Raw genomic sequence first — 16860 nt, forward strand, 5'->3', positions numbered from 1 at the left:
CTCTACACGATAAAAAGAACTCGATAAAGCGAAATATTATCATAACTAGAGCAAAGAAAAAGAAAAAACTTCTTGTACGACGATAATTACAAAAATGATCACGTAATGTGACGTCATATAGTTAATCATATTATTAGTTGCTATTGATATTGATTTTTTTCCTGGTTTGAAAAAAAATATTTCATTTAAACGTGTATTTTAGTTTATAATACATTAAAATGACGCTACTTTCTTTCCACAATAGATGTATTTCCTCTTCCTGTTGACAATGATTAAAATAATCATTAACATTGTTTAAAACTGATACCAGGCAATTAACATCAAAAAATCGTAGGTATTTTTAAAAGTGATTTTATAATTTTCTTTTAACATTTTAAACATATCTGCTGTAAATAGTTGTTTAAATTCCGAACATTTCTTTTGAATTTCGAATGGAAAGTCAACCAATTCGTAACACTTACACGAAAATGACTTTATTCCTTATCAGCTTTCGAAATGTCGACCTTAAAATTTGATTACCGAAATAACTTTAATATCGATAATAAAATTAATAAAAGAATCGCTAGGAACGATTTTAAATTATTGATTTTTTTCTCCTCTATATTTTTGGAAATGTCATTAAATGAAATGTAATATTTCTATAACATTTATGTCATTTCAAAAGGAACAATGTTCGGAATTTTTTCGAAGAGGAGCCACTATATATAACAATTTCTTTATTTAAATAAATTTTTTTGCAGTGTTTCGTTTCATAAAATATGAAGTTTTTCACACACATATATATTTTTTTCTTTCTAATGCAAAAATGAATAAAACTGAGTGCTATCTCTTGTACAGTAAATATAAAACTACTTCGGTCTCATTGATTCACTCACTCATTGCTGACATGAAATGTTTGCGTAAAGAACAGACTTCTTACAGAAAAACGAAATGATATAATCGAAAGGAGATATCAAATATGTTACCAGATAAATCCAATTTTCCAAAATAGAAATATTTTATACGCCAAACAAGATGTCAAAGTTCAATCTCGAAATTCTCAAAGAACGTCACGACGTCTGAACGGTAAGTAATTTAAGTACCATCTCCGTATTTTTAAAGATATTTATTATTATTAAATTGCTCCGCATTATTTGACATTGCTGTTTTTTTTTGTCCTGGTCAAGGGCGAAGTCCTTACTATTATATATAAAACTTAACATATGTGCTGACAACAAATTCCAATTAAATGAAAGATAAAACTAGATAACGTTTGAAGTGGAAAGATAACGGACATGGATATATTTTTAACCCTTTTTAAAAAGCTTACCTAGCAATAGGCAATTGCTTAGTGACCCATTTTTCATGGGTATTAGATAAAGCATTATAAATAGATCCGCAATTTTAAATATTCACAACTTAAAGGCAATTATCGAAGTGGCATTCTGTAAATAGAATATATATACTTATATTTATATTTATACATAATTGTGTAAGCTTATAAAGGGAGAATAACTATTTTAGATAAATCGGATAGTTTCAAAAAATCTAATTAAAGTAAGTATTGAAACATCGTGCAAATTTTTAAATCGTGATCTTTTAACCAGTTAATAGTCTAGAAGCGAAGTATATGGAATGAAAATAGGTGCTTAATTAGGTTCCATTTTAAAAAAAGAGATTAAATTTCTTTTAAAAACTGCACGTTATAAAAAAGAGAGTAACAAAAAATTTGGTCAGTTTTGAGAAATTGCAATTACCGCCCTGTTAAGTCGACAATAGGTCAAGCGATACAAAATTTTCCCCGATAAACTATTTTAAAATCCCTAACACTTCCGTGAGAAAAACTACACAGGCACATAATTTCCGATTATTTTAAAAATTCTTACAAAATACGAACTCGTTGATTATTGGGGGCAATGTTTCCTCGACAATTCTGGAAAATTAAATATGGGCGTAAAGAATTCTTTAGATAGTACTATCGAGTCAGATATTCATCATTTAATGCATAATACGTACCAGAAAATCGATAATAGTTATAATTTGCCACTTTCGTAATTCCTCTTCGATCACACCATTTTCCAATAAGAATAGAATAGAATTCTAGAAATAAATTGTTACAAAATTCGGAAGTGACAGATCAAAAATCCACGAAATGACGGATTAGAATTGTAATGCGAATGATCACATAACAATAGTTGGCACATAACAACACGGTGGCTTCAATTTTACACATTATATGCTGGCTCGACAAACTCAATAAGATTGGTCAGCACGGATGAAGGGATGAAGAATGCTGCCCTAATCCAAACTATCATTCGCGCGATTTAAGTCAATAATTAATTAGTCCTCTTTAAGTTAACAACCGCGTATTAGATAAAATCTACGGAAAGTAATAGTTTAGATCAGTTTCGAAGAATATTAAATATCATGTTAAGTGCCATTTAGGAAATTTAAGAGCGGATAGATACTAATCCATTATGTAAACATCAGTTAATTAAGGACAAGCTGTTACGTAGCACGACAGAAGTATAACATCGAGTTATTATGCAGTTCAGAAAACCGAATAATTGTCCGATAAGTTACAAAAATAACAATGCGATTTGTAAAGGTCTCAAAAGACTATTGGACTTTTTAAAAATGGATTATTCTCAAGTAAATTTAAATTTGAATTATCTATATAGGACTCAATTAAAAGGTTTTTTTTTAAATAAAAAAAAAAGAAAAACTAACTCAAAGTTAAAAACTGAAACAGTGTCATTTTTTAGGAAAGCAAAATTATAGGCACAGCAATGCAGTAAGAACACATTAAGCACATAAAGCCATCTTAATTGTAGAATTTCGATTGGATAAGGAAAAATACCTGAGAAAAGCGACATCTGAACTTCAAAACAAGAATTAAGTTCGAGCTGTTGTCCCACTAACCGAATTGTATTAGGGCGAAGTAAATTTCGTTCGGGTTTTCCATCGTTTCCACCACCCAGTGGGAAAACCTACGTTTTAAAATTTTCAAAATGTGAAAATAAAAACAGTGAATTGTTTTTCAGCTTTTTTTTAAAGGCTCATTGATTAAATTTCACCTGTCTCGAGCTAGTGATTTAAAAAAAGAAAAAAAACCAATTGAACAGGCACGAATTGTATCTTCAAAATCTTTCTTTTGCCGGGAAAAATCAGACGGAGGATGCTGACAATTAAAAAAAAAACAAAAAAAAAACTGTCTAAACTTATTTTGTGACGTAATTTCTGCCATTGTGTTTCACTTCCTCTAATTCGGATTGTCACCAAATGATGCGAAGTACTCGCTGATACCAAATCGAATAAATTTAATGACAGTCAAAATTTTCTCACGCTGTAAAATATAACTGTGGCATTAGTAGAATAAACAAAGACGAATGCAAACACACGTTTTAAATATTTAAGGAACCATCAATTTATTTCGGGCACCAGATTTTATGCAAAGTGAAATCCAAAGATATTAGAAAAAAAAATCATTTTAAAATTTCTGGATAAACTATAAAAAAATCGATATTTATCTAGAATAGTCCTATAATAATTTACAATATAGAACAATTAAAAAAAGCTCTAATATATAGCCTACATATTTTTTTTAAAAATTCTTTTCCTTAAAAATTACGTAACAGAAGAAACACGTATCACTACAGAAACAATATCTAAATAAACGAAGGGGAAATAAACATGAGAACTTTCATGACAGCCTGGAAAAATAACAACTTTTTCTATTATTATTTATTTTTTTTATATTTTTTTTCCCCAAGCAAAGACTGCAGAGCAGAGCTGTACCTATCATACAGCAACAACCGTATAGTTAAAAGTGGCGCTGCTATCGAGTTTTCTATACTTAAGTCTTGTAGATCGTTCGCCTGAATGGTATATGAAAGAAAATGGTCCGGAATGATTCCTTGTTTCATACAATGGTAGTGACTGCCGTTGTCAGTCTCCAATCTTGCCTAAAGAAGAATGGACAATCTCCAATACTGTATGCGGTGAGTGTGTATAAGTTTCCTTGTTTGGAAGCCGTCGACCTTTAATAAATTAGATTTTAAATAGAAGTATCGCATTAATTTGTTAGTTTTTAATTTCTCGATTATCTGTATTTATTCGTAGAATTTTTGAGGATAATTTAACGCGTTCAAAATGTGGTTTGATTTTCAGTTTCAATTTTTGTCGCGGCATCTGGCATCTTTCACGTATGTAAAGATATTCCATTTACAATTGCATCCTTTTATCTAGGAGAAATTTCAAGATAATCCAAATTAAATTGATATCCGAGAAGGTTATTTTATAAAAGTTGCTGAGTAAGAAAAAATTTATAAGTGGATAAGATGTTTTCTATGAGGCAAAACATAATTTCGTTTATTTTCAGAACAAATCTGGAGTAAGCGCATTTAATAATAATATTTAAATGAAATAGGAAGGAACCTGTTTTAATTAAATGCAAAAAAAAGTCTTATTCCTGAAAGTCGAACATTTCTCGATTTAAAATATTTTTCATCTTGTTAGAAAGGTGAAAGCATGAAAGCATTTCTATTCAAAACAACATATTGTCTACTTGATTTAGTATGTATTGTAAATCCAATCTTTTGATAGGATTTACTTTTAACACAAAATCAGATTTACTGTGGTAAAAAATAAAAACTTGCAAAAATTCCAGATTTAAAAGATATAAATACGCCGTTAATAATATATTTATAAACCGATTTTCTCTTGTTACTCAGAAAATATTTAATACCTTTTAACGTTGCTATTGCGAAAAAGTAGTTTCTCATTTAATGAGATCGAATTTTATTACCTAGACTTAGTTTCTATAAAAAGTTTATAATCAAATCAACAGTTTATATAATAATACTTCGTCATTTCGAATCGCAGAAAGCCAACAACAGACTGCACAATTGCTAGACTTTGAACTGAAATGTGTAATTTAGGTATCTTTTAATCTAACCTATGCTTACAAATAGACAATGCTTATAACACTCGAGAAACGCAACTTTTCTTCTCGAATGTGGAATTATTTTAAAAGTTATTTTACTATAATCTTTATTTTAAAAATAAATAATCTATATACTTGTTTACACACACAAAAAAAATTTTTAAAGCAAATATAATTTAAATTATGGAAAATAACAATATGAAATCGTGTGGTTTCGCAAAACCATTTTGATCATCACCATAAAGGAATATTCAGATTCTGAATTATTAGTTTAGAGATAAAAAAATAAATAAACGCACCTCTCATTTGTCTTCACAGAAATGTCTAGTACCTGAAATTCTACAACAATTTCCTCCGTTAGTACGCAAATTAAGACTAAAGTACAACGAATATCGATAACCAAGGACACTTTTACAATGCCTGACAGAAATCCTAGTTTAATATAGGTATATCGAATTTATATTAGATCGTCTTCATTTTAACCCACTGCTCCACTCATAAAACTCATAAATATTAACGCAATTAGCCCAAACTGGACACATCCGAAATAATTTAAGAATTTTGTAGATAGATTACGTTCCACAAACCCATATTCTGCAAATCCTTACGAAAACGTTTTGTAACCAAGTGTACTCAAATTTAGAAAACCAAACTTCGTAATAACGACACAATTGCATTCTACGTGCAACTGTGCCGTTCTACTCGGCGTAGATGAAGATGAAAAGGCTAAAATTTATACGCATATTCCCATTAATTTTCATTCTTGTAACCGAATATTTTTTCCATACATTTATTGAGTAATATATAAAATGAGGTTGGGATTAACGTCTTTACTATTCACTACAATAGCTACTGACAACAATATTGAGGTCATTACCATTTAAAGAGATCTGTCGAGTTTTCTGGAAACTTTAGTACAAGAATTTTTACTTGTTGAGTATTCGTATTTCAAGGCTGTATATCACCTCTTCAAATCTTAAACTTTTTAATCTGAATAAAAATCTTGAAGTTTTAACTTAACATATATTAGGAAAACCTTTAAAAAGATCGACATATATATTCTAACTAAATACCTTTTGGTTATGATATGGAATTTCATTCAGGTAGAAGTAATCATAAGCAAAATAACAACAATCTCTCCCACAAAACCTCGTAATAATCAGTAGTTAAAAAATTAACGTAAATATATTTACTCGTTCTCAAAATTTTTAAAAAATGTATCGTCTATAAGAAGTTAATAAACCAATTTGACGAAAAATGCACTAAACTCATAACAGCTCTCCTTTTTAGAGTATTGCTGGAATCCGGAGTTTTAATCCTCTTTGCTACTAACCTTCCTTCACAACAAACTGTCATTACAATTTATATAATATAAAAAATATAAAATAATAAAAGAAATCGGAAAACTGACTCTTTATTATATACTTAAATATAAAAGTTTTATAAACCGGCATTTTTATTAAATTTTAACTACATATTGGTCTTTTAATAAATATAAATCTTACTGTCGATCTGGGGGACGATTTCATTACTTTAAATACTTTAAATCTAAATAAATTAGTCTTTTCGAAATTGTGAAACAACTTCTTTTGTCTCTATCAATAAATAATGAAGCTGTCTAAAATTCCTCTCAAGATCTTTGCAACCAGATAAAGCGATTATATTATGTTTAAACACAAACCATTTTAATCTTGTTTTTTAAGCAATTATAAAACCATTAAAAATTAATAAAACTACTAATAGGTGACTTTTTATTACCCCTACAAATTACATTAAAAAATTCGAAGACAAAACCAAAAAATCTATCAACACGAATTTCAAGAATTGATCTTTCACAATACGTTGGCATCCTGTCATTATTGCGCTTAACATTTTAATTAATATAATTTTTATACACCCGAGCTTTTTTCACGAGTAATTAACTAGCATCTTAATTATCCCACGAACTATTTATCCCGTTAATCCTCGTAACTTATATGGTATCAATTGAGAAGAGATGTCTCATTTATATTCTAAAATAGCGCAATTTCGTACATTGATCATTCCCGGAATTTAATTATAATTATTGATATTAATCTCTCGGATAATCCGAATGGAGAATGATAAATTCGGAAAATGTTAAATTTCCGATACAATTTTGGCGAAACAGAACGAAAAACAAGGAAAAATAAGGTGAGCGGGGGAAAAGAGAATATCTTATGTCTTTGTTACGGATAAGGGAAAAAGTAAAAAAAAAAAAAAAAAATAAAAAAAAAAAAAAAAAAAAAAAAAAAACAGCAGCTAGTGGCAAAATAGATAAATACCGTAACCACCTTTTACAAGCACAGAAAAAGCTGCAGCCATTAATAAATCTGGAGACAAGTACCTTACAGATTTATTATCCGTATTATTACTGTTATATGAATTTTAGTTTAAATACATTTAGCGATATTTTTAGAATGGCGTAGATATTTAAGATAAGGTACCGAATTTTGTGTTTCATAATGACAAAATCAATCAACTGCTGGATTTCCTTCGGAAAAAGCTTTAAAAAAAATGATTGAAGATTTTTGTCATTTAGTTTTTTTTGTTATTTTGCTAAAAATCATGTTTTTAAATATTTACAAAATAAAATTACTATTCACTTTTTAGAGGAAAAAAATATTATTATTATCATGTACTGTACAGCACTACTCACATTACATTTAAACATGAATTAAATTGCATTTTCATCAATATTTGTTTATATTTTTCTCTTGATTTATATATGTAGTAGTGAAAAATCAAGTGTAATTATTTGTATATATATAATGGTATAAGCTAAATTCTAACGCAATAAATCTAGATAAAGTAATTTTTCATGAATTTTAATATTCGAATTAGTGCGTTTCGGTTGGGAAGAACTAGTTAATGGGGTTTCATAGTATGTAGTGAGATGTTTCGCTGGATTATTTATTAAGCAGTTAGAATATACTGTAATAAGAATTATTCAGCATTTATGTCAATAGTAATGGCTTCAAATTGCGGAAAACAAATTTAAAAAGAAATTATGGATTCACATAGAAAATTAAAATTCTCTTTAAAATAATTTGTTCTTGTGAAGAAATTCATTTTAAAAATTCTTGGTTAAAAAAAAAAAAATGGAATGGTGCAATATAAATATAGTAAGCGTATGTATTCTTAGGATAAAATTTTTAAAAATTCAATTAATTGGATAGAAAATCGGAAAAAATTTATCGGATGGAAAATGGTTAAGACGAAAAATTCTTTTACTCCTCATCTTCATTCCCTATAGGAACGACAGCGAAGAGTATCGGGTTTTATCGCACTACCTTTTACGGTCAATGACGGTAAATGCCAGCGAAAATAAAATACGACGTACGACTCTTATCAAATTTTGCTGACTGAACGTGTAACACGTGTCCGGACAATCGGATAACGACTTACCTCTGACGAAGCTTCAAATATCCCCGCGAGATTGTCTTTACTTTCGAGCCGTGTGCAGACACCTCTCCTCCATCATGGCGGATTGTGACGTACTGATGGAAGAGAAGTCAATCACGTGACGCGAACATTCATCCCTAACGCAACACGAGCTGGTCAAATTTCCCGAATTCCCTATTATAATTTCCCTCTCGGTGGAAATGTCGCGCCGTAAATCGAATTGATGCGTTATTAATAATTTTAAGTGACATAATTTGAAAGATTTTATTAATAGCGGTTACTTATTTTTTGTTTTAATTTTATATTTTTCGAGAAAAATTTAAGATTATGTCGGGAATATTCCCTACAGAAACAAATACGTGTCTGTTGGCGAAAGAAAACGAAACGAAATAAATAATTTAAAATAATAATTCGTAAAATTAGAAAAATTATTAACCAAATGTTTCTTTGATAATTAACAAAACTGACAAGATTTTCTTAAAATTTTTACTATTCTGAAATAGGAATGTTTTTATTTTGATAGTAAGTTTTATACTCGCTAAACTGATTGGACGATAATCCGCTATTCGACTAATCGCAGACGGCGTGACAAAACTGGTTAAAATCTCATATGTCCGGTTTGTTATGGAAGAAAATGGCGGATGCTGGATGTCTGCTGGAAGTACTCAAAGGGAGTGTTTATTATTGAATCCTTTTAAATTTGATATTATCGGAGAAGAATTTCATAATTTAGAAGACGAGGAACTTTTAAACTTGGAAAAAAATCAATTGTGTCTGAAAATGGAAGATTACGACGAAGAGGTTTGTATTTGCAGAAGATGTAGAAGTCTTTCCAGTTCTTTTATTTCGTCTTCCGGTAGTTTACCTAATTACAATCGAAATAGAACTTTATCAATCCAACATACCGAAAAGACGAAGGAAGAACAAAATCCCATTAATGATGTCGACGTTCCACGGATTTGTTCCAATGGAGATATTCAAGATGATGTCCCACTTTTATTGGTAAACTAGTTTCTTGCATATTATTATTAAAATTTAATTAAATGCGGAACTAAAAGCATTAAATATTGTTGAACATATTTCAAATGTGTTAACGTAATAAATTATTATTATACGCTACGACATCGCCGTCAAATAAACATTAAAAATGATTTACATTAAACATTTTAAATAGAAATTGTTATAATAATACCGAAATTAAATAATAATATTATCGTCATTCAGGATACAAATCGAAGATTAGGCAAGAAACATGTTTTGTTTTATACATTATATAAATAAAACAAAATGCTTTGTCTACTCTAATCAAAAGTTATTTGTTTGGTTGATGTATATGGTGGCTGCAGCATTTTTTTTTAAGTTTTAATTTATGTTTTAAGAATATTCTGTGCTATTAGTATATGCTGAAAATGTCAAAGGTATAGTATTTATAAAATTGATGATGACTTGTGTTCGGAAATCGTTCTGAGCCGTTGTCGTAAGTTATTGCCGGTTGAAACAAGTGGGCCGTGGCCCTCTTGGCTCCTCTCCTGGAACCATCTCTGATATAAATTTAAAATAAATATTTAATATAGTGTGTGTATAAACGTTAAATAGTATTTCAGTAAAGGAGGTGGCTTTCTATTCAGATAATGTGATTGGCAAATGAATATTTAGGCTACTATTTGAAAGTGGCTGAAAGATCGAGGTTTTAAAAATTTTACTTAAAACTGGTTTCCGAAATAAAAGCAAACAAATAAACTTTTTATATTTAATTCCGTATTCTGCAGGTTAATTTACATTTTACCTGTTGGTGTCGTGTCGATAACTGCCGCGGAAATATACTTGCAGCTACAATGTGCGTCGTTTTGCTAAGAAAGCAGGAAAAAAGGATTAAGTGTGACTGTTGTTTATGTGAGAGGTAAATATGTTGGTAGTGACATTTGTCCAACTTCTAACCAATGGTGGATCTGGCCAAACTCCTTTATTTTCTATATTGTATTAGTAGAAAATTGTATAAACATGTTTAAAAACTGTCAACGAATTTAATAATTTTTACTTGTTTATCATTTCTATAGAATAAATATGGTTTGGCTCAAAATATTGTTAGGATTGTAGGAGAGGGTAATTAATCAAACAATAGTATATTAAAACCAATGTCTACATTTTAGCTGTATCATGCATTTGAATATTTCAATACATTGTGTACATCCTGAACACACCTTAGTTGACACATGCTCTGCACACAAAAAGCATTCTAGCAAAAGCACTTATTGGCAGCATGTTGCCACCTCGTGCTCTAGCTTCATCATTATCGTCTCATATAAAAAAGTAAGTTTTGAATGAAAACCAATAAAAAATATATCACTAATTAATGATTGATTAGTTAATATGTTGAAATGATACATCCTTTTTTGGGATCATATTCCCGATAAATGATTGACTAATGTTATATGTTTGGAAGTGTGAATAACATAGAAACGTGTTAGGAGGCAAGGTTATATAACAAAATTTTATCAGACTCATCAACATTCATGGATTTTAAAATAGTGAAAAATTTAATAACATTATTAAATTTTTCACTATTTTAAAATTTATGCCAACTTCTATATTTACAAAGAACTGTGTGGTCACAATAAGGGAGCCTAAAATCACAAAAAAATATTTTTGTCTTCTGGAAAATATATCTACCAAGCTATTTCAAGTAAATATCTGTCCATCTATTCTGGTTCTGTTACCTAAATAGAAAGCTGTCACCAGTCTTGAAGCCATCTCTAATAAAACTATGATTTGATATTTTTAAGAATACTAAAAACCCAAAAATGAACTTATGTTTATTTCTCTGTGAATTCACTTATCAAAAAAAATTGTACTGAACTCTTAAAATCTTTTCTTTGTAGATTATTTACAAGAGGATTGGCTTATTGTATCTGTCAAGATTTATATTAATTCTTTAGTATGAAATTTATAAATAAGTCTTTTCATCTCTGAGTAGAATATAAATTGTATAAATTACTTGTTTGTATTTAGTAAGTATAAAATCATTATTTAAATAATAATTTTATACTTATTTTAATTTTTAAATTAAAATTTTATTGTGATGCATAATTTGTTATTTCTAAATTTCAATGTATTAAATAACACAACAAATATTTAGGAACATGTACACTGTTTACCAATAAATACTGGTAATTTTATCTTACAGAATTTTTATCTAAATACTGTGTATATGTTTTAAGACGAAAAATATATATAAATGTTCTTTTTTAATAATATAAAAATCATATCCAAATAATCTTTAGCAATAATTCAATAACTAAAATTTAGCAATAATTATATTTTATTACAATAAAAATAAGAAGTTCAGTTTCTTATCTAAATGATTTATCTATTGTGAAAATCACATAAACATTATAAAATATGTATTTAACCACCTAAAACTTTTTTTCTTGGAAAAACACTGTGTTATAACAATGAGTGTTGGTCTTTGCAGAATATTAATTTTATATATCATGTAACTTTTTATGCTTCAATGTTGTAGATATATGAAAATAAGTATTTCAATAATTTTTGATGATACAGTCAACTGTTGATGTAGTGCCCTTCTAAATACCATCGTTGTGAAACATCAATGAATACTTGTGATTGGATCTTCTCCATAAATATTACATAGAGAAACCTTCATTATCTGTGAATTATTAAATACAAAAACAACAACTAGTTTTTATGTTTGCGATTGCTCTACTAGTTTCCAAAGTTTGAATTTAATTATTAAATGTGTGATTTTTACATTGCAAACAGCATTATCACCAAACTATGTGATCGTCACTTTCAGACTCAAATTTGTTTGTAGTTCTCATTAATATATATCAATGATTCTTAAAGTAGACCACTTAAACTGCATCACAGATCTAATGGCCATATATGCTCCCATACTCTTCTTAAGCTATAAAAATCATCTTATGTGCATGCCAAAAGATTTTAATTGTATCTATTTAATAACATAATGTAAAAGGTGAGTAGTGTATAAAAATATTGTTTTGTTTGATTAAACAGCTTAGCACTGCAGTTTAGAGAAATGACTAGGTTAATCTGTAGATCGTTTAGTACATGATCATGACCACCATTGTCCATGCACTATACTGTGAGAAGTACTGACATATATATATATATATATATAATCTGTATAATGCTAATAGTTTGAGATATATCATTTAGCACCAGTTTCAGAAACAAACAAATAGTGACACTAAGTTGAAATTTGACTGTAAATTGATTTAAGCTCAATATAGTATTTTTTTAATAAAGTTCTCATAATTTTAATATCAAAAAGTCTGCTGAATTGTTATAGCTACATTTCTAATTGGATATAAATGTAGCCATACTATAACTCAACACAATGTGGCAGATTGCTTAGTATTAATTAAAAATTGGATTATTCAATGTTTATATTTGTAAATAATTTTAATTTTTTGATCAAAAATATTAAATATATATTTAATATTTTTTAAATGACTGTTATTTAGTACTCATAAGTCAGTCAGGTAAATCAGTTAAGGTGAATACTATCTGTATTTCATTTTTGCAATAATATGTTTCTTTGTATTTTTGGATAATTTTCACAAGAACATAGCTATGTACAAGGTGTTTCAAAAATACATAGCATAACCTCGGGAATGAGTTACTTATATGCAGACAATAAAAAGATTTTATATTCAACACAGGTCTGGACATGCTTGGCTTTTGTGTTTTGAAAGTCTGTCTACAACATAACTGTTTACATCAGGGGTTGGCAATATAGTGCCCAGGGCACATTTTAGATGTGCTTGCTAGAACCATAGTCATGCAAACACAAATATATATACTTGTAATTTTACTTAATTTGATTGTGTTGTGTTATGTATGTATTTTTAATTTTCAGTTTTTAGTTATTACATGCATATATAATCTTTATTTTGTAAAAATATACATATTTCAAAATATAATTTTGTTTATTTATTTGTGATTTTTTTTCAAAAATTAAACTATGCACCCTTGATGGTTTTTAAAACTTTTATTGCACTCTTAGCAACAAAAAAATTGCCGACCCCTGGTTTATATCATCTTACAAAGATTTGTCTTGGTTTCTCAGTTATTAACAGGAATGTCTTATCTCCTACAGATTATTTCCTTCATCACAAGGTACTCATAGAATCTGGTGGTTTTTCCATTCAAACAGTTTTTGATATGCACTTTAAAGTGCTTATTTTTTGCTTGCCTTTGATTTGAATACATAGTTGGAATGGAAAAACCACTAGATCCTGTTAGTACCTTGCTATGAAGGAAATCGCCTGTGAGAGATAAGACTTTTCCATTCGTAACTCAGAAACCAAGACAAACCTTCAAAACTTGGAAACTAAGCAAACACTTCAGGACCTGTGTTGATATAAACTGTTTTTATTGTCCATATGAAGGAACTCATTCCTGAGGTTATGACATGTATTTTTGAGACACACTGTGTATAGGCTGGTAACAAAAGTCTCTTCCTGGCCAATTACTTCAGAAATTAATAGGGCAATCACTGTAGGCCTTTTGACAATGTACACTATGACTAGCATGTGCTAAACAATAGTGCAAATTTCTGTCCCTTCCAGTTCTATTGGAAAGGGTTGTTGTAAACTCAACCCCTAATTAGAAACTAGGTCAAAATTGTCAATTATAAAGTTGCAGCACATGAAAAAAAAATATACTGTCACCTTTTAGTGCATTCCAAAATATCATATGGGATCCCAGAACAGGCTGTCATGTATGACAAGTAAACACTTCATTGCACAAAGCACAAGAGGTTGCAGTGCATCACTGCATAACACAGTTGACTATGTGGTTTAAATTAGGTTAGCAATGGTATGGATATGTTAATAATCAGATTTAACAGAAAATATCAAACTTTGTTTAATGAAATAGTGCTAACCTAATCACCATATAAACCTAACCACACATTCAACTATTACACTATTCATACTACATTGCATTTGTATTATGAGGTGATGCATTTGCAATCTCTTGTGTTTTGTGCAGTGAAGCATTCACCTGCCATATTTGACAGCCTATTTTGGGATTCCATTTGATATTTTGGAATAAACCAAAAGGTGATAGTATATTTTTTTTATGTGTCACAACTTTGTAATTGACAATGCTGCCCTATTTTCATTAGGGGCTGAGATTACAACAGCCCTCTCCAATAGAAGGACTGGAGGATGGAAATTGCAATATTGTTTAATGCATGCCCAACATTGTAGACCTTTTGCCAATGTATATTGTGATTGCCTTATTAGTTTTTGAAATAATTGGACAGTGAGAGACTTTTGCAACCATCTGTATTCATTATTTAAATCACTACAATTTCAATCCAAATGGTATAAATATATACAGTCGACTCTGCATAAGTCGACACCCCAAGGGAAAGTGGAAATGTGTAGAGTTATCTGATGTGACGACTAAAGTGAAGTTGGAAAAAAAATCACAAAACTACAATTAATAAAATGCAGTAGTGCATTATACAGTAGTATAGGCTTATAATACACTAGCAGACCCTGCCACGTGTTGTCGTGGCTTAAAATGTATCTATTATAAATGTATAAAACTTCCCCCGTGGAGGGAATTTTAAAAAATCCCTTTTTAGTGTACATTCTCTTGACGAACCCTATTAAGACGCAATCAAAACACAAAAAAACCTCATCTAAAATAGTATAAATAGAAGCCAAGTTCTTCACGGTAAGTCTTATTCCTGTCCCACTCCCCGCAGGGGAATATCGAAAAATACCTTTTTAATGTATATTCTGTTGACGTACCCTATTAAAACGCAAAAAACTGCATCTAAAATAGTATAATAGAAACAGATTTCTTTACGGTAAGCCTTAATCTCGTCCATCTCCCCCGGTGGGTGGGGAATTTCGACACGTATATTATATAAAATCACGTGCGTATTCGAATGCAACGTTGTGTCAAAATTTCAAAGGAATCAGTAGGAACAAACGAACATTACATTTTTATTTATATAGATAGATAGAAGATGATCCGCTTTAGTCCATTCTCACAGAAAAGCGTAATGCCTCACAGTAAAGCAAACTTAGGTTGTCGGAGTTAGCGCCATCTGTTGGACATAAAAGCCTTAATCCTAGATGATATCTTTTAATTTATATGAATGTTTAACGGAATAATATATAGCCTATGTCCACCCTGAAGGTCCATTCTAAATATTGGTGAAAGAATTTTTGAAATCGGATGAGTAGTTTCGGAGATTACCTGTATCCACATATTTATATAGCCCAATTATTTAAGGTAATCATTTGGTTATATATCTATGCAAGATTAAAATAGTGAATAATTTAATAAATAAAAATATAAAAAAAAAAAAAATGTGTCTTTGTCCAGTTAGTCTTTAGTTATACATATTCAACATCAAAGTTCTGAAATAAAGTTTAATTTTAAAATTCAAATAGTCATCTATGATTTACAAAAGCTAGTACATAGATTAATTTAAATACATAAAACATTCTTTTGATAATCAAAACATTATATACAAAAATAAAATTATAGTAAAATATATATTTTACTATACTTTTATTTTTGTTCATAATGTCCAAGAATGAACTTTTATTCACTTATCTATATAAATAAAACTGTAATATCTGTGATAAATTTAATTTATTTTCACTTTCTTCTTTGATATCAAATTTAATATTTTTCTGTTACCTTTCCACATTGTACTACTATTAATTTCTTGGGAGTTATAAAATATTAAATAATCACCTACATATTTTAAACACAACACTAGAGTTATATTTAGTATTTTATCAAATTTAATCATAACTAATTCAGCTAATTTAGATCCTTTTTTAGAGCCAATACTTTACAATTGTGTAAAACAATTTGCCTGCTATTTTGAAATAAATATGGTTATTGATGATAATTGTGTTGTTAAACATATAACTAATCTCATTCCATTAATCAACCCTTTATTAATGTCAAGGTTCATGATGAACATGAATACAGTACAATTCTGATCTTTAATGCTAACTTGTGGTGGAAGTCCACTCATCTCAGTTGTGTGCAGAAATTCTATTGGATATCTCAAAAATACGTTGCTAGGTATTCTGTAGTAGTTGAGTTTTCCTTGCAGAATGTTCTCGAGAATCTCATGAGAACAGATAGAATGCAACTTTACTTTTTCATTATGGCAACAGTCTCTAAAATTAATGTTGTTTCTACCACCAACATTTTCTCATTAAAAATATCAAGCCAAACAACTTGCAGAGTGTCCAACATTTTTGTCTCAAAAAACTTAGCATTGTACCTTTGCCACTCTACCACATTTGAATCATTGCAGCTTTCTCAAATCTCATTTCAGCAGCATCGTCTACAGGGTAAGAGCTTTAATTTGATATCTGAATTGTTTTTTTAGCCTGAGCCATTAACTCAAAATAAATTGAACAAACTGAAACCCTCTTTCTATTAATATATACATATAGTAAACTAGAAATTCCCCCATCAAC

The 16860-nt window shown here is 29.2% G+C and overlaps 2 protein-coding genes across 7 annotated transcripts in view; one reads left to right on the top strand and one right to left on the bottom strand.

Annotated features, from left to right (window-relative positions):
- LOC136989416 (zinc transporter ZIP10-like) overlaps positions 1-16860 on the bottom strand; it is a 77248-nt gene that overhangs the window by 29704 nt on the left and 30684 nt on the right. Inside the window, exon 1 of one of the 3 annotated variants that reach the window (XM_067287546.1) lies at positions 8351-8481. The exons of 1 other annotated variant lie outside the window; for it this stretch is intronic. The gene's annotated coding sequence lies outside the window, so the exon portion shown is untranslated. Of the gene's footprint in view, positions 1-8350; positions 8482-16860 lie in introns of those variants that run through there. One more of the 3 variants, XM_067287549.1, reaches the window with a different exon arrangement.
- The window catches only part of LOC136989420 (proton-coupled zinc antiporter SLC30A2-like), a 34816-nt gene continuing 21795 nt past the window's right edge, over positions 3840-16860 (top strand). The window contains exons 1-2 of one of the 4 annotated variants that reach the window (XM_067287554.1): positions 3841-3980; positions 8871-9349. In XM_067287554.1, the coding sequence (XP_067143655.1) occupies positions 8972-9349 (378 nt within the window). In that variant the 5' untranslated portion in view covers positions 3841-3980; positions 8871-8971. Of the gene's footprint in view, positions 3981-8870; positions 9350-9574; positions 9766-16860 lie in introns of those variants that run through there. The other 3 variants (XM_067287555.1, XM_067287556.1, XM_067287559.1) reach the window with 3 other exon arrangements.

The sequence above is a fragment of the Centruroides vittatus genome, unplaced genomic scaffold, assembly GCF_030686945.1.
Source record: "Centruroides vittatus isolate TY-2023 unplaced genomic scaffold, ASM3068694v2 scaffold_520, whole genome shotgun sequence".
Classification (NCBI taxonomy): Eukaryota; Metazoa; Arthropoda; class Arachnida; order Scorpiones; family Buthidae; genus Centruroides; species Centruroides vittatus.